The sequence below is a fragment of the Kogia breviceps genome, chromosome 7 (assembly GCF_026419965.1).
Source record: "Kogia breviceps isolate mKogBre1 chromosome 7, mKogBre1 haplotype 1, whole genome shotgun sequence".
Taxonomy (NCBI): Eukaryota; Metazoa; Chordata; class Mammalia; order Artiodactyla; family Physeteridae; genus Kogia; species Kogia breviceps.
Genome location: NC_081316.1, coordinates 96,697,894 through 96,720,905, shown reverse-complemented (window position 1 = coordinate 96,720,905; position 23,012 = coordinate 96,697,894). Strand labels below are relative to the sequence as shown.

Genomic DNA, 23,012 nt, shown 5'->3' with positions numbered 1-23,012 from the left:
ACAGTGAATTTGTTATGTGCCAGTGGAATAACTAACTATTCTCCCTGTTGCTGAACCATGCATATCTTCTTGATCACTTCCCTTCAGAGGAGTTTTCTCTCCCAGGTGGCTTCTAGGTCCTTTTACAAGTAGATTTGATGCTGACTTCAATTTCCCCTACTCAGGTTTGCCTGGCATGCTCAGACATGTCTGGATCTCATTAGGAGATGTGATGTGATAGTGGCTCAAACTGAGTCTCTTGCTATATATTCTAGAGCATCTATTATGATTCTTCACCAGTTTGATGCACAGTTAGAGAAACAAAAGAAATACAGGAAACTATCCCTGCCTTTGAAATTAAAATTCAGTTAGTGAGACAGAAATCATACATGTGCCACAAGTGGTTAAAAATACAAATAATAATCATTAATTTTTCAAGGACATGGAGAGAGCTTCAAGAAATATGGTTTTAGGACTAGCCTGGTGGTGCAGTGGTTAAGAATCCTCCTGCCAAGGCAGGGGACATGGGCTCGAGGCCTGGTCCGGGAAGATCCCACATGCCGTGGAGCAACTAAGCCCGTGCACCACAACTACTGAGCCTGCACTCTAGAGCCCGCGAGCCACAACTACCGAGCCCATGCACCACAACTACTGAAGCCCGCCTGCCTAGAGTCCATGCTCCGCAACAAGAGAAGCCACTGCAATGAGAAGCACGTGCACGGCAACAAAGAGTAGCCCCTGCTTGCCACAACTAGAGAAAGCCCGAGTGCAGCAAAAAAGACCCAACACAGCCAAAACTAAATAAAATTTATTTTTAAAAAAAATCCAGACTTAAAAAAAAAGGCTCTGCCTGCCAGTGCAGGGAACATGGGTTTCATCCCTGGTCCAGGAAGATCCCACATGCTCAGCAACTAAGCCCATATACCACAGCTACTGAGCCTGTGCTCTAGAGCCCACGTGCCACAACTACTGAAGTCCACGCGCCTTGAGCCCGTGCTCTGCAACAAGAGAAGCCACTGCAATGAGAAGCCCACGCACCATAACGAAGACTAGACCCCCGCTCGCTGCAACTAGAGAAAGCCCGCACAGCAACGAAGACCCAACGCAGCCAAAAAAATGACAGAGAATAGCAGAAAGCTATTTTGTGCAGCTGAATGACCAGTTGTACGTGAAGGTGAGAGAGGCACCATAGTCATCATACTCATTACTGTCATGTGCTTAGAGCTTATCGCCATTCATCAAGGCCTTACTGAATTCTCCCATTGTGTCAGAGACTTGTTGAATTCATGGAGTGACATGAAGTCTTCACTTTTTGCTTCCCAAAGTAAAAAGCTGGATGGAAATTAGGAATAAATTAAACAAGTTGGTTTAGCTCTTAATCAGGCATAAGAACTCACCATTGGTTTTCAAAGGGTATTTTACACTTAAGAATGTATATACCATATGGGGTGGGAGGAGATAAATGTCAGTTAGCTCTTAAATACCAATGTCAATGTGAATATTGTTTTTGTAACACAAGGCCTTTGGCTAAATTCTGGATTAATAGGCATTGAAATAATATCAAAGCTTAGTAATTTAGTATGCCGTCCTGCTGATGGGAAGAGCAGCACCTTGAAAGTTGATATGGAATGTTAAGTCATGGGAATTGCTCACAGAAAAGAAAATACCAGCAGAATTAAGTTAATTTAAAGAGACAAATTTTCTTTGGTAGTGAGGTTTTTTTTGTTTTGTTTTAATGGACTTGCAGATCCTTAGGCCTTTGAATAGTTGCCATGTGACTTTGGGTGGCTTGCATATTCTTCAGGAGAGGGTTATGTCAGACTGACAACCAGCTAAATTCTCAGTGTTATCCCACTCTCTTATGATATCACAGAATAAACCGCTAATGTCAAGAAGTTTCTGAAGTCTCTATCTGGGAATTTGTCAATGCACCGGGCACAACAGTCCCTGGTATAATGCTAGATAAACTTAAATGGGACAACCAAACAACTAAACTGACTCATGGATTTATTCTTCAAGTTACATTTCATTGGTCATTGAAATTGACCAATTCAACTAAATTGACAGTATTGGTGAGCTGTTCTGTGATATGTTAACATTTACCTATTGTATTTAACATTTTAAATATTGTAGAGCTAGTTCCTATTCCAACATATACAAAATAAATGCTTGCCCCATAAATTCAATACCAACACATGGTACAGTACGAGTAATTTGATTCTATAAGAATTTAAAAAGGTAAAGGTTTTTCAAGAATCAGATTCTTTTACCAAAAATATCTTGTGAATTTGAGATTGTGTCTATGCAACCTCAAATATGAATAAAAAGTAATATAAAGGGTATTTTTCCTTTTGGGTGGTGTTTTTAGGTTCCGGACGCACAGGCTCAGCGGCCATGGCTCACGAACCCAGCCGCTCCACGGCATGTGGGATCTTCCCAGACCGGGGCACGAACCCGTGTCTCCTGCATTCGCAGGCGGATTCTCAACCACTGCGCCACCAGGGAAACCCAGGGAAGCCCTTGGGTGGTGATATTACATTTTCTCTATACTTTTACATTTTCAAATTTTTTACAATAAGTATATAACTTTTTAATTGGACAAAAAACAATTTTGAGTGGTTAAAAAAGGGATGGGTGTGGCTTAGTGAGTAGGAAAATATTCCTAGCATTTGAGACAATCTGACAAGTGCTTGGAAGCAAAAGACAGAAATCTGACTACATTCAAGGAATTTGCCAGTGTTTGACTGCCCTATAATTGCTATAAACCACCTGTCACTTCAGCAAACTGTCTCTTTACAAGGCATGTGACAACAGAATGTTTTATTAAGATTTCCCATCATTAGGTTTATAACAAAATGAAGAAATGAAATGGAAAGTCTTTCCTTTAGTAATATTTCTAGTGCATGAGAAACGATGGGGAAAGGTTTGGCTATGAACACAGCTAAATAGGGAATTTTGTTTATGTCTTCTGGGAATGTATTATTTTGATTGATCCTAACTGGGAATTCAGAGGGGAGGTTTGTTCTACTATCTGTAAAGAAAGAATGTGATGAACAAGCACATTTGCTAAGGTCATGTTTAATTGATAGGTTTAAGTTCAGTTAAACACTTCAGAGGCTCCATTTACCTCCAGACACCTGAAAAGTTGACTACAAACTCATTTTAGTAGTCTAGTTTTAGTTAATGTTTATATTTGAAAGTTATACAGTTTTATTTCTTTCAGATATATCCTATAACTCATGTTTTTCGCTAGTTTTGACCAGTTCTCCTGCTACCCCCTATCTATCCAAATGACTGAATTTTGCAGTATGGGTTTACTGTTGTATTAGTATATTGACAGAGATATATATACACCATGGCTTCCACAGCTGTTTCAGATGAAACTGTATATTAATGTGTAACATGCAACATACAGATTAGCTGGAAAGTTATGTGGAACAGGTGACTGGGGAGATAGCTTTCACCACTTGGAGTAAAGTCAATTTTGAAGGAGGTAAAAGATGCCTGTTGAATTCTGGTGCGTGTGTGTGGTTTGGGGTGTGCATGTGCAGAGCAGAGAATTCTTCACACTTCAAAAAGCTGAAAATATGGGTGGTTAAATGAAGTCACATTTTTACACCCTCATATGCTGAGGGGGGGGGCAGCCAAATGCAGCAAAGATTTGTTAATATTAATCTGTCACTCTCAGTTTACAATGTTTTAAACATGTTAGAGATACTCATGAAGACATAAAAGATGAGTTTAAAACCTACAACAATTGTACCAAAAGTCAACTAGAAAGAAAAGATTTTAAGTCCCTGGGCTTTTAATACAAATTGGCAGCCAAAGGAAGAGCCTTAGTCAACACATTTCCACGTCCCCCTAAACACAAATAGCCTCCAACCTTTGAAGGTTGTTCCTTCGAGATGTTTCACCGGTGACATCACAGTGATTGCCACCTCCCTCAGACTACTTTAGGCCCTGCGCAGAGTCCAGGAGTCCAGACAGCCTGGGAGACGAGCAGGAGTTGGAGCCCAAGTTGGAGAGAGAGAGAGAAGCCTACTGCAGCCCAGTGTGTCCTTGACCTGTTCAGGTAACAGCAGGATTTTTAAGCTTAGCATACAGTGTGTATATGTGTACAAGTTGCAAATGAGAAAAGCAGAGGAATATTTACATTTCTTAATAAAATAGGCAATGCTTATTGTACACAGTATTTCTTAAAGTAGAAAGTGAATATTATTGATTCTTGTTTTCCTTTTTTTACCTTATGTTATGCATTTTCTCCCTTCCAATTAAAATTATTTTTTCCATATCATGAAGATGTCTTCCATCTTTTCAAAGTCTCCATTCAAAGAAAGTCAATGTCAAACAATTTATTCAGAGTTTTTTATTTCACCATATGGCAATCACTTTAGATCATATGGTGTGATCTTGATTTCAGGAAAGATTCAAAATGAAGCCAAAATTGTCTTCGCAGGTTAACAGCAGAAAAATGGAAGATCGCTGATCTGAGGTTTTACCTAACTTTGGTATAAATGTGCGTGAAAGTACAGTTAGCATGTGGGTTGACTGAATTGAATTCATTAGAAATTCTCACCTTAATGCTGTGTTTTATTATTTTAAAAATATACATAAAAAACCAAATGTTTACGTTCACCATCAAAGTGCAAGAAATAGTAAGAGGAAAACCATAGGAAATAAATAAGTGTTATGGGTAGCCTGTCAATTCAGAGACTATTGAAAAAATTGTGAAAAGTGCATAATACATACTGTTTGAACAATCATTTTAAGGCAACACCTGTAGAAATATCACCCAGGCCAAGAAATAGATCATTGGAGCACCCCAGAAGTCCATTCTTCATCACTTTCCCCTTTTGCCCCACCATAGGTAATCATCATCTTAATTGTTGAGATAATCTTATCCATGCTTTTCTTTATAGTTTTATCATCTCTTCATTCCTAAACAATATAATTAAGTTTCCTGTTTTTGGCTTTGTTGAAATGGAATCACATTCTGTGTTTCTTTTTGTAAATTCTTCTTTTGCCCACTAGTTATGTTTGTGAAATCCACCCATTTTATTATGTGTTGCTGTAGTTCATATACTTTCTTTGCTCTATAGCATTCCAGTGTATGACTATACCACAATTCACATCCATTCTGTTGCTGATGAACATTTGAGTTGTTTCCAGCTTAGGAATAATATAAAAATGTTGCTATGAACATTCTTGTATATGTATCCAGGTATATACGTGCTTGAGTTTCTAGAGTAGAAGTGAAATAGCTGGACAAAAGGGAATGAGCGTTATCAACCTTAATAAAAAAAATGTCAAATGGGTTTCCCAAAGGTCAAAAATTTACACTAGCCAGGACAGTTATTTGCAGTAATAACTCATTCATGTAATCACTCCTATGGAGTAACCACAATTCCAGCAACTATTTCCAGTTTGCCAGTTCTAGTTCTGCCTGTAACTTCCTATGTGTCATTACAGAAACAACTTAACATTTCTCTAAACGTCAGTTTCTCAGCTATTATCTTGGGAGAGAGAAAAATCAAGACAAAACTTGCCTGAGTTGTACAGCCCACAGAGTTGTTGTGAAGGTCACATTAACAAAGCTGTGGACAACTTTCAGCAACATTTTCTGAGTATGTTCTTGTTGGGCCACTATCCATGATTCCCTTTACTTAAGAGCTTTAATCTAATAAGATTTGGTGAGATTGTTATTTTGCCCTCCCTGAATTGGGTTGTTTTGATCATTATACATAGGGATGCATATTTTTTGCATATCTCTGTATTCCTTCAGAACTTACCCAAACAAATTTGTGTTTGAATCAGGGTTCAATTTTATTAATAAATTCATAAGGAAGAAACTGCTTTAGAGTCTTTAGATTCCTTTACCCCTAAGCTCCTTACCTTCCTATTCCCCTCTGCTCTTGTGTACATTCTCACACATTCTCTCTACTTCCTTTATACTTCATTTTCTTCTGTTTACTTTCTCCTTCAAACAAATCTTTGTAAAGATTTTCATTAGAAATTTACTATGTCCTTCACGTGGAGGGCAAAAATATGAATAAGAATTAAAAGGAAAATGAAACATAAATTAGTTATCATTGGTCATATTTTAAACCAAGATTCATCAACCTACTGGTTGATATCATCTTATTTGAACTTGTCTTGTTATACCAACAATTACATAATATGAAAAATGATTATTCAGCTGGTTTATACAATTAATAATTTGGTACACTAATAATATAACAAATACAGTAATTACAGTTAATAATTCAGTCAGGATAGATGGTTAAAAATACCATTCAGGCCAAAATCTTGCTAACAACACTTCTTGCCCTCTGAACTTCCACTCTTAGCAAATAAACAAAATGCTCTTTCCCCCTAAACTTTTTCACTCCATAGTAGACTTTTGTCCTAAATATTTAAAATTTTATCTTTAATCTTTAATTTCATTTGGTTTGCACATACACAGTGCCAATTATGCCACATCACTGGAGGCAATAATTTTATGTTCTCAAAGTATGGTTTCCTGCATGTACTATCTGTACAGACTATAAAGATACCACCCTTGCTTTTTGAAGTGTTTACAATATAGGCACATCCTGGACTTGACTAAAAATAGCTGGCACAAGCCCTTGTTGAAATAGAAGTACCCATGGGGTTTACACTTGCTCTTTGGACTGAGTGCCTGTTATGTGAGGGACTTTTGGTTGACCCCAGTAAGCTCTGTGCTCAATGCAGGGCTTTTTTAAGAGGCCAAGCAGCTGTTGAACTAGTTCATGCTTTCACAGGGTTAGACAAAGATAGGTCAGCCTGAAACCTGAAAAATTATGGTATCTTACTTCTATATGTAATTCAAAGCAAGAACAATACTAAACCACAACATTTTTTTCTGTTTTGGTGACCTTGCTTTCTGGTACTCTAAGTTAGCAAAGCAAGCACACACACAGACACACACACACACACGCAGAAATTGGAGAGAGAAAAATGTAATATTTTTTATTTTGTCAAAGCAACAATATATTGAGGACTATGTTGGTCATTTTGACATAGGAAAAAAAGCCAGGGTCAGAGAGACAGAACCAATAGGGTGTGTGTGTGTGTGTGTGTGTTTGTGATATAACCGGCTCATGTGATTGTGGAGGCTGACAAGTCCAAAATCTGCAGGGTTGGTGGGAGGCTGGAGACCCAGGGAAAAGTAACAGCTCTAGTCCAAAGACAGTCTGGAGGCTAGAAATCTGAGATTAAAGTATTGGTAAGGCTGATTTCTTCTGGGGCCTCCCTCCTTGGCTTGCAGAGGACCATCTTCTCCCTGTGTCTTCACATGGTCTTTGCTCTGTACATGTCTGTGTCCTAATATCTTCTTCTTTTAAGGACACCAGTCATATTGGATTAGGACCCATCTTAATGACCTCATTTTAGCTTAATTGCCTCTTGAAAGACACTATCTCCAAATATAGTCACATTCCTCAATAAAAAAAATTATAGTCAGATTCCAAAATACTGGGGGTTAGGATATCAACATGTGAATTTAGGGTGGACACAATTCAGCCAACACGTTCCTCTTCCATAATGCTTCTGTTTCCTTTGAGGAAAGAATGCTCACTAATTTCTTATGTTTTCTTTGTTACTTTCGGTTAGGAGGTAAGGACAAGCAGGAAGTCTTTTGTGTGCCCTCAGAAGTCTGCCTTCAGTTCTCACCAAGCTGCTCTGAGAATGGAACGATCCACCAGGGAGCTGTGTCTCAACTTCACCGTTGTCTTGATTACAGTTATCCTTATATGGCTCCTTGTGAGATCCTATCAGTACTGAGATACCACACCTCCTGGAATTGACTGCAACACTCCAGAGCTGTCTTCTGTATGCGCTGAGATCCCACTGCTGTCATGGGATGCCATTTCTGGCACCCCATGGCACTTCTGACCTGCTCGCACAATATTTGGGCTGCCTCCAGTGCTAGGATTGATTGTGTGATCTCTAAAGATGCTGCTCTCAATGGCTGCCAAGTGTTTGCCAGGGAGCATTAGATTTATTCCCCAACTCTTACTGCAAATGTGTCAGACAAGCCACAAGGTTAAAAGTAAACTGGATTCGTGATGACATAGAATTCTAACAAGCCCCTGGTGTGTCTCACCACACATCCCTTCATCCCACTCTCAGAAACCAAACTCTAAATCAACTGCCAGAAGAAAGAAATGTTAAAGGATGTTCTTTGTCAGCCCCTATAGCTATCATGTGAATAAAGTTGTCAACCCCCAAAACTGACTTTTAGAATTTATTTTACCTTCTATTTGTGATACTGCATTTGACCCTGGGCTGGGATTGAAGTGACAAATCTTACAGTATTTCTAGCATTTGGGATAAGCCAAGATCCTCCAACTGCTGAGGATTTGAAACCAAGTCAATTAAGAGTGTCATATTTCAAATAATTCCATTGGTTCAGTGCTCTTCAAACTTTCCCTCTGAATTAGTCCCAAGGGCAGAGGGAAAATAAATCCATTCTACTAGGAGGTCTGGAACACAGCATGAACTGTCCACTAAAAGCACAAAATTTCTTTGAAGCCTTGTGTTTTATTAAAATTCACAAAAACATGTATATTTTACTCTGTAATATCTCCATGTTTGCTTTAATATAAATATTTAAAATTATTTGTCACTGAGTAAAACTAGAACATGAGTCATGTCTCTAAGAGTAGCATATTCCAGTTTGGTTATTGTCATAATGCAAATAGAGCTAGTTACTAATAAACTACAGTTATAACAAAGAGAGAATAAAAAAAGCAACATATATGTTTATGGAAGAGACATGAAATAGACATTTCTTAAGCATGTTACTAGAATATCCCACACTAGACAGATCACATTTGTTCCCTGTGCCAATTCCTAGGTGGATAAAAGGAATATTGTTAAGCCTCATTTTTCATAGCACCTCTCATAAAGGCATTCCTTGATGAATTTAGCCTGTCACTGCCATTGCCTACTTAGCATTGTGATTCTCATCCCTGGAGGCACAGGTTATGTATTCAGGAGTGATTTTTCAAAACATTTATTCTGAGTCTGCCTCAGACCAATTAAATAATAATCTCAGCGGGTAGAACCCAAGAATCTGCATTTTTTTTTTTTTTTTTTTTTGTGGTATGTGGGCCTCTCACTGTTGTGGCCTCTCCCGCTGCAGAGCACAGGCTCCGGACGCGCAGGCTCAGCGGCCATGGCTCACGGGCCCAGCCGCTCCGCGGCATGTGGGATCTTCCCAGAATGGGGCACGAACCCGTGTGCCCTGCATCTGCAGGCGGACTCTCAACCACTGTGCCACCAGGGAAGCCCCAAGAATCTGCATTTTTCAAAAGTCCTTTAGATAACTATATTGTGTAGCCAGAGGTGAGAATCACTGATACCTACCAGTACTTCCCATACTTTGATGTGATTATGAATCACTGGGAAACCCCTTTTAGATGCAGATTTTAATTCAGTTAGGATTCTGATACAGTCTGGACTGAGGCCTGAGATCTTGCATTTTAAACAAGCTACTTAGTGATCCTGTAGTGATGCTTAGTGATGCTGTAGTGATGCTGTAGTCTGTGGTCTCTCCACAGATTTAAAACATTAGAATTGTGGGATTAGCACGTTAGAATCACCTAGAGCCTTTAGAAAATGACCCAAGCTTGAGCCCTATTTCCAGGAGTTTCTGATGTAATTGTTCTGGGGTTGAATCTGAGCATTATTTGTTTTTAGAAGGACTCCGGATGATTCTAATGTGCAGCCAAGGTAAAGAACCCTGATATAAAGGAAAAAGTGTCATTATTTCGATGGGTTCCCACCAAATTTGGGAAATAGTAGTGTATGTTCATCAATGTCATGTTCCTAATTTCAGAGTCAGCCTACACATATGGTTGTGCAATTGTTAATGTTTTAGTGTGCAGCATGCCTACATGGCTTCAGGCCCTTTGGTAGAGAGTTACTAGTCTTTTTCTTACTTAAAGAAAAACTCAGAAAATCTACCAATGTTTGTGAATGTGTTTGTGAAGGTGTGTGTGTGGTGGTGGGGAGGGGAATGGACAAACCAAGTGACAATATTCCCTTCCCCTAAGTCTGCGTCTTGGTACCAGCATTTACAACAGGTACTATTTACTGAGTCTACTGTATATGAAGCCCTGAACTAGGCACTTTCCATACATTATGCCATTTAGCAGATGTGGGAACTGAGGATCATAGGCCTCACTAACCAGATGTAAGTAGTGAAGCTAGGATGACAAAATACCATCTTAATTTCTTTTGGGAACTGCATACAAACCATGTTTCACTACAGATCTCCAAACCATTTGATTATAAGTGTTTACCATCACATTCTTTAGCATTCCAAACTATCAACCTAGTTAGATAAAGGTAACAGTTGTAATTCCCTATGCAATTTCTCTTTGTCCGTCCTCACCTGCTTTTCTCTCCCTATCTTCATATAATTGGGTCTACTGATAGGACGCATTTTGAAGAGGTAGGACATCCTTTAGCTGGGGCTAGTAATTTTGCCTAATTTCTCCCATGTTCAGGAGTCCTAGTCATTATAGTTAAATACCATTCTCTCTTACCAGTTTCTTTTTAAGTATAATCTTCCCTGGGGCCTGGGGTTCCCTGAATCATCACAGTACTACCTCAGTGTTGGCTCTAGTCACTCAAAAACTGTCCAGTTACCCCCAAATAAGATGCTAGTTCTCCTCTGGAACCAAAGCATTGAGTTCTGGTTGTTAATGTTCTAGCTCATAGGCCTGATCCAACCTAGCTTCTTTCTCTTTAGTTCATTCATTCATTCAGCTTATGTGAAACAACATGTTGTATATTGTACTTGACACTAGGGATAAAATGGAGAATGAGACAGACAAGCCCCATTTTCATGTAGCATATGATTTAGTGGTGGAGACATATATGAACAGGTGGTTATTATAGCATAAGTTCTTTGACAAGGGAAGGATAAGGTGTTGGGTTAGTTGCTCCGTAGCATGTGGGATCTTCCTGCACCAGGGCTCGAACCCGTGTCCCCTGCATTGGCAGGCAGATTCTTAACCACTGTACCACCAGGGAAGTCCCTTAAATTATTTTTTAATACTTTCTCTCTTTCTTTCTCTTTCTCTCTCTCTCTCATCTCTCTCTCTCTTTCTTTCTTTCTTTCTTTCTTTCTTTCTTTCTTTCTTTCTTTCTTTCTTTCTTTCTTTCTTTCAGCTGAACCAGATCTTAGTTGTGGCATGCAGGATCTTCACTGTGGCATGCAGGATCTTTTTAGTTGCAGTATGTGGACTTCTTAATTGTGGCATGCAGTCTCATGGTTGCGGCGTGAAAACTCTTAGTTTCAGCATGCATGTGGGATCTAGTTCCCCTACCAGGGATCAAACCTGGGCCCCTTACATTGGGAGAACAGAGTCTTACCCACTGGACCACCAGGGAAGTACCTCAGTTTTCAAGCTGCATAAAGTTAGGGTTAAACTGCACTTATAAACAGCATATTGCACACTTACTGTTTGTTAGGGAATTATTTTATTTAATTCTCTTCTATTTTGTGAAGTGTTCATTTTTATTCATAACTTATATCTTAAAAGGGAGAAGGATGAGGCTCAGAAAGGACAAAATGACAAGCCCCCAAACACAGAGCTAATGAAAGGCAGAGCTGAGAGGCAGATCCAGTTTTTCCAACTCAGATCAAGCAGAGCTCTTTCCAGTCACCATGGCTGCTCCTCTGTGCTGTCAGGTAAGAGATTCTAGGGCAGAAGGCACATTTTTTTTACTTTGGGCTGAAAGTGCCAAAAAAGGCACATGTCAGAGGCCTCTAGGCAAATACTTTAATTGCCCTACCACTCAATCATATAGAGTGTACAACTTATATTTACCAGGTGTTTAAAACAAAGCTTTGGCTTTTTTGCCATCTTTTCTTTTTTTTTTGGTCATCTTTTCTTTGTCAATCAACAGAGCAGTAGATAAGAAGGAATAAGAATACCGATGGCTAATTAAGCTGATAGAAATTACTGTTGATCAAAATACTTGTTCCTTGATGCGAGGGTGGTTGTTGCCTGCCCTGGGTCCATCATGTCCCTCAGTGGTAGTATTCTTTGTCTGTGTCTTGGTGTGGGTGTGGGAGTGTGTATTTATATTTGCCTAGTTATGCAGTTTTTGGGGAAACCAATCAGACATAGTGAACAAGCACAGAGATATATGCTGCTGGGGAAACATTTTATAGGCTATATATTTTATCAATTATATCAAATTATCACACAAACATTGTATGTGTGCTTTTAGCAGTAGATTTAAAGCAAGTAGTGATACATGTAATAAGTAACTATACTCTGTGATAACTTCACTAAAAAATTTTCTTTCCATCCTGAATATTGAGGTGAAAGTACAGCTAAAAGTAAAGAAGTAGATTTCCATTTTGATAGAGAGACAAACATTTGGTAAACAGTACAACTGAATTAGTAGGATGGGTCTTACAGGCCTGGTCTAGATTTTTGTGTCAGTTGTCTACCACTGCTGTTGTCTTCTTCTTGACCTTTTGTAGGTGTCTTTTCTCCTCTATTTGAGCATTGTTTTTATGGTGAGTTTGAGGTCAGAAGTCTTTTCAAAAGACCAAGTTCAGGGGCCTTTTTAAAGTGGGAAATATAAATTCAAGAGTCAATTCCCTTTAGTTTCACTGCACATGAGCTAGTAAAGTGTACTTGATAAGGGTTCTTCCATACAGGTTGGAGAGAGTCCTTTAAATGATGTTTTTTTCTAGTATGCACAATCTCCTGGTTGCTGTTCATGGGGCATCTGATCTTCAGCCAAAGATATATTACTGTGGAGAGCTTCAAAATGAGCTTAGAATGTCCTTTTAATAATTCAATTAAGCTTTACAATAATGTAACACAGCAACAAGGAGCCATCTAGGAAGTGAGTCTTAGTCAGTAAATACTAAACCTCAAAGACAATTAACAACACAACACTTAATATCCACAAAGGTATATTACTGATACAAGTTTTTATCTCTAAAATTACCCTCATTTCTACCAAATATAGCCAAATTAAGACTAATTTGTTGGCAAAATAAGTCTCATTTCAATAAACTTGTCCTAATTATTTGTATAAGTGTAATTGATCATATAGACTCACTTAAATTTGGCTTTGCTGGAACTTTTCATTAGGAATCTCAAGTTGAACTTTAAAAAGACCTCTCAAGGGAATTCCCTGGTGGTCCATTTAGAAATAACCAGTTTCAGGACAAAATCACTTTCTTTTTCCTTAACAAAAAAAATTCCATTCTTCGTACTTTCTCTTACCAACGCATATCCTACTTTACATATAAAATCCTTTTAAAATTTTAATTTCTAAAAACATATGCCACTTTATAATAATTTCTCAATAAAGCATAAAATATATTAATAGTATCTCTGCAATAAGAGGTCAAAAGTAGGTAAACATAGAATTCTTTTATTTATTTATTTATTTAGGTTGTGCTGGGTCATAGTTGCGGCAGGCAGGCTCCTTACTTGTGGCATGTGGGCTTCTTAGTTGTGGCATGTGAACTCTTACTTGTGGCATACATGTGGGATTTAGTTCCCTGACCAGAGATTGAACCTGGGCCGCCTGCATTGGGAGCATGGAGTCTTATCCACTGTGCCATCAGGGAAGTCCCAAACATAGAATTCTTTAGCAATTAATGTTTCAGTATGTTAGCTTATTTAAAAATAATTTAGGCATTCAATGAATTCCCATTATTTAACTTAATTTAGCAAAACTTTAAAGCTTCAAGTAACCAAAAATCTGGAGAAACTATTTTTAAGTAGACATACCATACCATAAAACAATTATTCTCACAGAGTTCACCTAAAAATGTTTAAACTATTTATATCTATTTTATTACTTATGAAAATATCATCATACCAAGTTATTTTTCTTCTTGACAATTTTGTAACAGAGATAACATGAGTTTATTGGCTTTCAGTAAACCTATGTACAATAAAAGTATTATACTTACTGTTGATGATTCTAAAGACATGTATGTATTAACTAAACCAACAACTTAAACTAACTATAAGACCAAATATTAACTTAATGTTGAATACTTCCCAGATCCCAAGAAACTGAAATTCATTTGGCTTAATTTCTATTGTATTAATTAATTAATTAATTAATTTATTTATTTATTTATTTTTTGCCACACCATGTGGTTTGTGGCATCTTAGTTCCCCAACCAGGGACTGAACCCAGGCCTTGGCAGTGAAAGCACAGAGTCCTAACCACTGGACCACCAGGGAATTCCTTCTATTGTATTTTTGAAAGTTTATATAAATGCTTATTTGTTCAAGTCAGTTAAATAGAGGTAATTTATAATTTAATTTTGGCAAACATCACCTGGAGATAGAAATATATCATATTTATAACATATATACATTGACATACATACATCCAGATAGACACAGAGATCTCATAGTTTTCGTTTTAAAACTGAGTCATGAATCAGGTATTACAATATAAAATTAACCAGCTTATAAATAACAGTTGGAATAAGTTGTTTATTTGCTTGAGTTTAAAAAAAGACTTCTTATCCCTTTGTTTGTTTGTTTGTTTTGTTTTAGGTTCTACTGGCTAAGCCAAGGTTGTAGTATCAGGCTATGTGGGTTGTGTTTACATTTCCAGGACATGATAAGAGTTATTACTTCAAGTTTTCTCCTAGGAATACTTTTGTTCTCTCATTTGAGAAGATGTTTATGATGTCAGATTTCTCTAACTGTGTATGCAAAACCCAGTTTTGGAATGTCAAAAGAGCCCCATCATGGCCATTGCTTGGCAAAGATATATATTTTGTGGAGCGCGCCATGCCCATTAAGGGTATTCGGCCTGGAGGAGAATGACCAATTGAGCACAGGCTCCCAAAATAGAGGCAGGCATTCATGCATGCCTCAATAAGGTTGAGCCAACGCTCTTGGGACTTCTCCAACCCACGTTTCCCCCGAGGTGATCAGTGCATGACAGGTGCAAGTGAAGCCCATTCTGGACAGATGAAAGCCCCCTTTTTGCTAATGTTTATCACAATGTCAAGAACAATATGCCCAGTCATAACAGAAACTTTGGGTGCAAACACAGACGGTAGAAATATTGTTATCAAGAAGCTAGCAGGATGAAGGACAGACTGTTCCCACGAGAAAGAAACTAACCTAATCTTAAACAGAACCTAGTATGCTTTAACTCCCTGAACTCTCTGTAACTGCATTTTATAAAAGCTGTGCATATAAACAATAAAATTGACACTTGTTTGCAATGGCTCCTGGTGTCCCTCCCGTCCTCACTCTTTCCTCTTAAACTTTTTCCTCATCCCCTTGCCGCCTGAATTCGAGCCCTTGGTCGTGCTGGCAGCGACAGTACTTTCAAATATTGGCTGCATTTCAACTGTATATGAAGCCAGCTGGTGTTCCTGGGGTAACTGCATGTCCAGGAGCTTCTCAACTTTAAAAACATGATTTCTATTTTGTTTTATTTTTACTTTACTACAGTCTGAACAATTTCTAAGGACAGTGTACTGGGCCCAAAATGTGCCATTTGTGAGCTTAGCTCCTTAAGGTGTCACCCTTGAGTTGGTTCAGCTCTTTTGTGTCTTGGTTTCTCCCACTGGCAGTCTAAAACCACTATGGGGGCTAAGAGAACACAATCCATATGTGTGTGTTGTCAGGTGAGCTGTAAATTACTTAAGTGTCATGATGGGGCACCTAATGGAACTGTTACTTGTCACAAGGATCAATCCTCAAATACTTTCACTAGATTCCCAGTCACCTGAAAACATCTTGTGGCCAGAAGGAGCCTTCTCTTCAGAGTTGAATGGCTCAGTCACTCATTTTGTTGTCAAACAATTTGTTGAGACAATATATACAAATCTCTGCAATTTTAAACCACAATAAAAAGGTCAGCAAACCCAGTTCAATCAAAAGTTCCTTCTAGGCCTTTCCTGCCAAGGAAATTCCCCCTCAGTCCCAAACTAAGAAATTTCCTCTAGTCCCCTGCTTAGGAAAAGTACCAGTACCTCCTTAAGACCCCAGTCTTAAGAGTCCAAATAAAATTCACAGGACTGTCCAACTTCGGATAAGGAGGTTCATCCAGGTCCCGGAAGCACAGAGTCAAAAACAGGATCAACCCAAAGAGGACAGTGTCAAGATACACTGTAATTAAAATAGCAAAAATTAAAGAAGAATATTAAAAGCAGCACGGGAAAAAGTAGTAAATCACCATGTACAAAGCTAGTAGGAAGGTTAAAAGACAAGAGTAATAAAATCATCTATATCTGCAATAAATAGTTACAGGGCACACAAAACAAAAAGATGTAAAATAGGATATCAAAAACAGTAATTGTGGGAGAGGGAGTAAAAAGCAGGGTTGTTAAAATGAGTGTGAAATTAAGAGATCAGCAAATTAAAATAATTATGTATATATATAAATTTTTAAAATTAATTTATTTATTTATTTTTGGCTGCATTGGGTCTTCTTTGTTGTGCATGGGCTTTCTCTATTTGTGGCAAGTGGGAGCTACTCTTCATTGTGGTGCGTGGGCTTCTCATTGCGGTGGCTTCTCTTGCTGTGGAGCACAGGCTTTAGGTATGCAGGCTTCAGTAGTCATGGCTCATGGGTTCTAGAGCACAGGCTCAGGAGCTGTGGAGCATGGGATTAGTTGCTCCGCGGCATGTGGGTTCTTCCCAGACCAGGGCTTGAACCCATGTCCCCTGCATTGGCAGGTGGATTCTTTTTTTTTTTCAAAGGAAAAAGTGGCATACATTTTATTTATTTATTTATTTATTTATTTATTTATTTATTTTTAACATCTTTATTGGAGTATAATTGCTTTACAATGGTGTGTTAGTTTCTGTTTTACAACAAAGTGAATCAGTTATACATATACATATGTTTCCATATCTCTTCCATCTTGCATCTCCCTCCCTCCTACCCTTCCTATCCCACCCCTTTAGGTGGTCACAAACCACCTAGCTGATTTCCCTGTGCCATGCAGCTGCTTCCCACTAGTTATCCACCCTACATTTGGTAGTGCATATATGTCCATGCCACTCTCTCACTTCATCACATCTTACCCTTCCCCCTCCCCTTATGGTAGGCAGATTCTTAACCACTGTGCCACCAGGGAAGTCCCTGTATAAATTGCTATATATAAATCTCATGGTAACCATAAACCAAAACTCTATAATAGATAAAGACACAAAAAAGAGGAAGGAATACAAACATAACACTAAAGATGGTCATCAAATCACAAGAGAAGGGAACAAAATAAGAAGAAAGGAACAAAAATGAAGTACAAAAGGAGCCCCAAACAATTAACAAAATGGCAATAACTACATCCCTAACAGTAACTACTTTAAACATAAATGGAGTAAATACTCCAATAAAAAGACATAGAGTGGCAGAATGGATACAAAAACAAGACCATATATATGCTGACTACAAGAGACTTACTTCAGATCTAAAGACACACATAAACTGAAAGTGAGAGGATGGAAAAAGTTATTCCATGTAAAGGGAAATCAAAAGAAAGCTGCAGAAGCAATACTTATATCAGACAAAGTAAACTTTAAAACAAAGATTGCAAAAAAAGACAAAGAGGGGCATTACATAATGATCAAGGGATCAGTCCAAGAATTAAGATATAACAGTCATAAATATATGTGCAGGTGACATAAGAGCACCTAAATACACAAAGCAAGTATTAACAGATGTAAAGGGAAAAAGATGGGCATAACACAATAATATTAGGGGACTTTAACACCCCACTTACATCACTGGACAGATCATCCAGATAGAAATGAGGAGAGATTGGCCTTATATGACTCATTAGATCCAATGAACTTAATAGGTGTGTGTGTGTGTGTGTCTGTGTGTGTGTGTGTGTGTGTATGTGTATACACATTCTGTCCCAAAGCAGCAGAATACACATTCTTTTTGAATGAACATGGAACATTCTCCAGGATAGAACAATGCTAGGCCATAAAACAATCTTGGTAAATTTAAGAAAATTGAAATCATATCAAGTACCTTTTCTTATGAGACTAGAAATCAATTACTAGAAAAACTGCAAAAAACACAAACACATGAAGGATAAGCTATGTGACTAAACAACAAATGGAATACTGAAGAAATCAAAGAAGAAATAAAAAATGCCTGGAGACAAATGAAAATGAAAACACAATGATCCAGAATCTCTGGGACGCAGCAAAAGCAGTTCTAAAAGGCAAGTTTATAGTGATACAAGCCTACCTCAAGAAATAAGAAAATCTCAAATAAACAACCTAACCTTATACCCAAAGTAACTAGAAAAAGAACAAACAAAACCCAAAGTTAATAGAAGGAAAGAAAACTCATAATGATTAGAGCAGAAATAAATGAAATAGAGACTAAAAAACCAATAGAAAAGATCAATGAAACTAAGAGCTTTGAAAATATAGCCAGACTCACCAAGAAAAGCAGAGAAAAAATGAAAAAGGAGAAGTTACACCATACACAAAAATAAACTCAAAATGGATTACAGACCTAAACGTAAGATCAGATACCATAAAACTCTTAGAGAAAAACATAGGCAGAACACTATTATATAAATCACAGCAATGTCTTTTTCAATCCATCTCCCAGAGTAATGGAAATGAAAACAAAAATAAACAAATGAGACCTAATTAAACTTAAAAGAGGAAACTGTAAACAAAATGAAATGAAAAAACAACCCACAGAATGGGAGAAAATATTTGCAAATGATTGACTGACAAAGGATTAGTCTCCAAAATTTACACAGTTCATATGACTCAATATCATAAAAACAAACAACCCAATCAAAATGTGGGCAGAAGACCTAAGTAGACATTTCTCCAAAGAAGACATACAGATGGCTAAGAGGTACATGAAAAGATGGTCAACATTGATAATTATCAGAGAAATGCAAATCAAAACTGCAATAAGATATCACCTCACACCAATCAAAATGGCCATCATCAAAAAATCTATAAATAATAAATGCTGGAGAGGGTGTGGAGGAAAGGGAATCCTTCCACTGTTGGTGGGAATGTAAATTGGTACAGCCACTATGGAGAACAGTATGGATGTTCCTTAAAAAACTAAAAATAGGGCCACCATATGATCCAGCAATCCCACTCCTGGGCAGGTATCTGGAGAAAACCTTGGTTTGAAAGGATACATGCATCCCAATGTTCATTGCAGCACTGTTTACAATAGCCAAGACACGGAAGCAACCTAAACGTCCTTTGACAGATGAATGGATAAGGAAGATGTGATACATATATATAATGGAATATTACTCAGCCATAAAAGGAAATGAAATTGGGTCATTTGTAGAGATGTAGATGGACCTAGAGTCTGTCATACAGAGTGAAGTAAGTCAGAAAGAGAAAAACAAATATTATATATTAATGCATATATGTAGAATCCAGAAAAATGGTACAGATGAACCTATTTGCAGTGCAGAAATAGAAACACAGACATAGAGAACAGGTGTGTGGACACAGGGGGGAAGGGGAGGGTGAGATGAATTTGGAGATTAGGTTTGACATAAATACACTACCGTGTGTAAAATAGACTGTTAGTGGGAGTCTGCTGTATTGCACAGGGAGCTCAGCTTGGTGCTCTGTGATGACCTAGATGGGGGTGGGGAGGTGGGGGGGTGGGGGGGAGCAAGGTCTAAGAGTGAGGGGATATATGTATACATATAGCTGATTCACTTCACTGTACAGCAGAAACTAACACAACATTGTAAACAATTATACTACAATTTAAAAAACACATGGCAAAATAATAAATAAATAAAAACAAAACCAAAAAACTTTCCACAAAGCGGGTATAGAGGAAACAAACCTGAACATAATAAACACCATAAATGATAAGCCCACAGCTAACATCATACGCAATGGTGAAAAGCTGAAAGCATTTCCTCTAAGACTGAGAAGAAGTCAAGTATGCCTACTCTTGCCACTTTTATTCAATGTAGTACTGGAAGTCCTAGTCACAGTAAACAGATAAAGAAAAAAAAAAAAAAAAACAAAAGAAATCCAAATTGGAAAAGAAGAAGTAAAACTGTCACTGTTTGCAAATGACATGATACACAGAAAATCCTAAAGATGCCACCAAGAAATTACTAGAACCCATCAATGAATTCAGTAAAGGTGCAGGGTACAAATTAATACTCATAAATCCGTTGCATTTCTATACACTAACAACAAGCTATCAGAAAGAGAAATTAAGGTAACAACCCCATTTGCAATCACATCAAAAAGAGTAAAATAGCAAGGTATAAACATACCTAAGGAGGTAAAAATCCTGTAACCCAGAAAACTGTAAGAAAATGATTAAGTTGAAGACAACACAAAGAGGTGGAAAGATAGACCATGTTCATGAATTGGGAGAATTAATACTGTTAAAATCACCACATTACCCAAGGCAATATACAGATTCAGTGCAATCCTTATCAAAATGTTAATGGCATTTTTTTTCACAGAACTAGAATTTGTAGGGAAGCACAAAAAAACCCAAATAGCCAAAACAATCTTGAGAAAGAAGAACAGAGCTGAAGGTGTCTTGCTCCCTGACTTCAGGCTATATTACAAAGCTATAGTCATCAAAACAATATGGTACTGGCACAAAAACAGATACATAGATCAATGGAACAGAAGAGAAAGCTCAGAAATAGAACCACACATTTATGGTCAATTAATCTACAACAAAGGAGACAAGAATATACAGTGGAGAAAAGACAGTCTCTCCAATAAGTGGTGCTGGGAAAAGTGAACAGCCATGTGAAAAAGAATGAAATTAGACCACTATCTTACAACATACAGAAAAATTAACTCAGAATGGATTAAGACTTAATATAAGACCTGAAATCATACATTTTCTAGAAGAAAACATAGGCAGTAGACCCATTGACATTAGTCTTAGTGATATTTTTGTGGATCTGACTCCAAAGGCAATGGTAACAAAAACAAAAATAAACAAATTGTATTACATCAAATTAAAAAGCTTTTAACACAGTGACAGAAACCATCATCAAAATAAAAAAGTAACCCACTGAATGGGAGAAGATCTTTCCAAATCATGTATCTGATTAAGGGTTAATATCTAAAATATGTAAAGAACACATACAACTTAACAACAAGAAAACAAACAACCCATTAAAAATGGGCAGTGGACCTGAACAGGCATTTTTCCAAAGAAGACATATAGATGACCAATAGGCACATGAAAATGTGCTCAACATTGTTTTCATCAGAGAAATGCAAATCAAAACCACAATGACATATCACCTCACACCATGTCAGAATGGCTATCATCAAAAAGACCACAAATAACAAATGATGTGGAGAAAAGGGAACCTTCAAGCACTGTTGGAGGGAATGTAAATTGGTGCAGTCACTATGGAAAAAAAGTATGAAAATTCCTGAAAAAATTAAAAATAGAACTACCGTATGATCCAGGAATTCAACTCCTGGATATTATTCAAAGAAAATGAAAATGCTAATTAGAAAACATATGCACACCCATGTTCATAGCAGCATTGTTTATAATAGCTGAGATATGGAAGCAACTCAACTACCCATCAATAAATGAATGGATAAGGAAGATGTACATATATACATATACAATGGAATATTACTCAGCCATAAAAAAGAAGGAAATCTTGTTTTTTTGGACAACATGGATGGACCTAGATGGCATTATGCTAAATGAAATAGTCAGACAGAGAAATACAAATACTATATGATTTCATTTGTTTGTGGAATCTAAAAAATAAAACAAATGAACAAACATAAAACAGAAACTGAGTTATAGAGAACAAACAGGTGGTTTCAAGAGGAGAGGGGGTTGGGGAGAGAAAAGAAATAGATGAGGGAGATTAAGAGATACAAACTTTCAGTTGCAGAATAAATGAGTCATGGTTATTAAATGTACAGTGTAGGGAATATAGTCAATAACTATGTAATATCTTTGTATGGTGACGTATCATAACTAGACTTATCATGGTGATCATTTTGAAATGAATAGAAATATTGAACCACTATGTCGTGTAACTGGAACTAACATAGTATTGTAGGTCAATTATATTTAAAAGCAAGCAAACAAACTAATAAACTCATAGAAAAAGAGATCAGATTTGCGGTTTTCAGAGGTGGCTAGTAGAGGGAGGGAGAACTGGATGAAGGCAGTCAAAAGGTATAAACTCCCAGATGTAAGATAAGTAAGTACTAGGGATGTAATACACAACATGACAAATACAATTAACGCTGCTGTATGTTATATCTGAAAGTTAAGAGAATAAATCCTGAGTTCTCATCGCAAGAAAACATTTTTCTTTCTATTTAATTTTGTACCTGTATGAGATGATGGATATTTACTAAACTTATTTTGATAATCACGTCACGATATATGTCAAATCAATATACTGTATACCTTAAACTTATACAGTGCTGTATGTCAACTATATCTCAATAAAACCGGAAGGGAAAAAAAAGAGAAGGAGATCGAGATATCATGAAGAAGTCATTGAGACACCCAAAGAGGGCTGTGAAGCCAGGGTTGGGAGGTCAAGGTGCCCATGTTTGGTATCAAGTGCCAGTCCAAAGTAGACTCCAGTTGATCTCAGTGGGTTTTTCTAATATCTTGCCTGCCAACAACACAAAGCAGTGTCAATGAAAAAAAAAAATCCATCATAGGAATAGAAAAGTGTTTTATTTGAGCCAAACTGAAGACTAAAGCCTGGGAGACACAGATTCAAGGAGCACTTGAATTTTGTTCTGGTACACAACAAAATGGGGGGGGGCGGATTATATGGATTATATAGGCAAAAACCGCAAAGTTACGTAAGTTGTTTGTCAAGAATTAAGACTGTAGCTGGCAAGAAAGAAGGGTGCTTGTTAAGTAAGTATTGGTTGGGGTCTGAAATGTTTGCATAGTTGCAAGGGGAGACCTTGAGACAATAAGGTTGCAGCTGGCAGCTGCTAACAGCTATTGTTCTGAGTATGGCTGGTGGTGTC

General features: G+C 37.5%; 1 protein-coding gene across 1 annotated transcript; it reads left to right on the top strand.

Moving 5' to 3' along the window:
- Window positions 1-3,967: 3,967 nt before the first annotated feature.
- Window positions 3,968-7,874, top strand: SLN (sarcolipin). The gene is made up of 2 exons (XM_059070376.2): window positions 3,968-4,051; window positions 7,612-7,874. The coding sequence occupies exon 2, from the start codon at window positions 7,687-7,689 to the stop codon at window positions 7,780-7,782; it is 96 nt and encodes a 31-aa protein (XP_058926359.1). The 5' UTR covers window positions 3,968-4,051; window positions 7,612-7,686; the 3' UTR covers window positions 7,783-7,874.
- Window positions 7,875-23,012: the final 15,138 nt, after the last annotated feature.

Excerpts from the sequence above, each read along its gene's own strand:
- SLN (XM_059070376.2), top strand. The coding sequence starts at position 7,687 with ATGGAACGATCCACCAGGGAGCTGTGTCTCAACTTCACCGTTGTCTTG.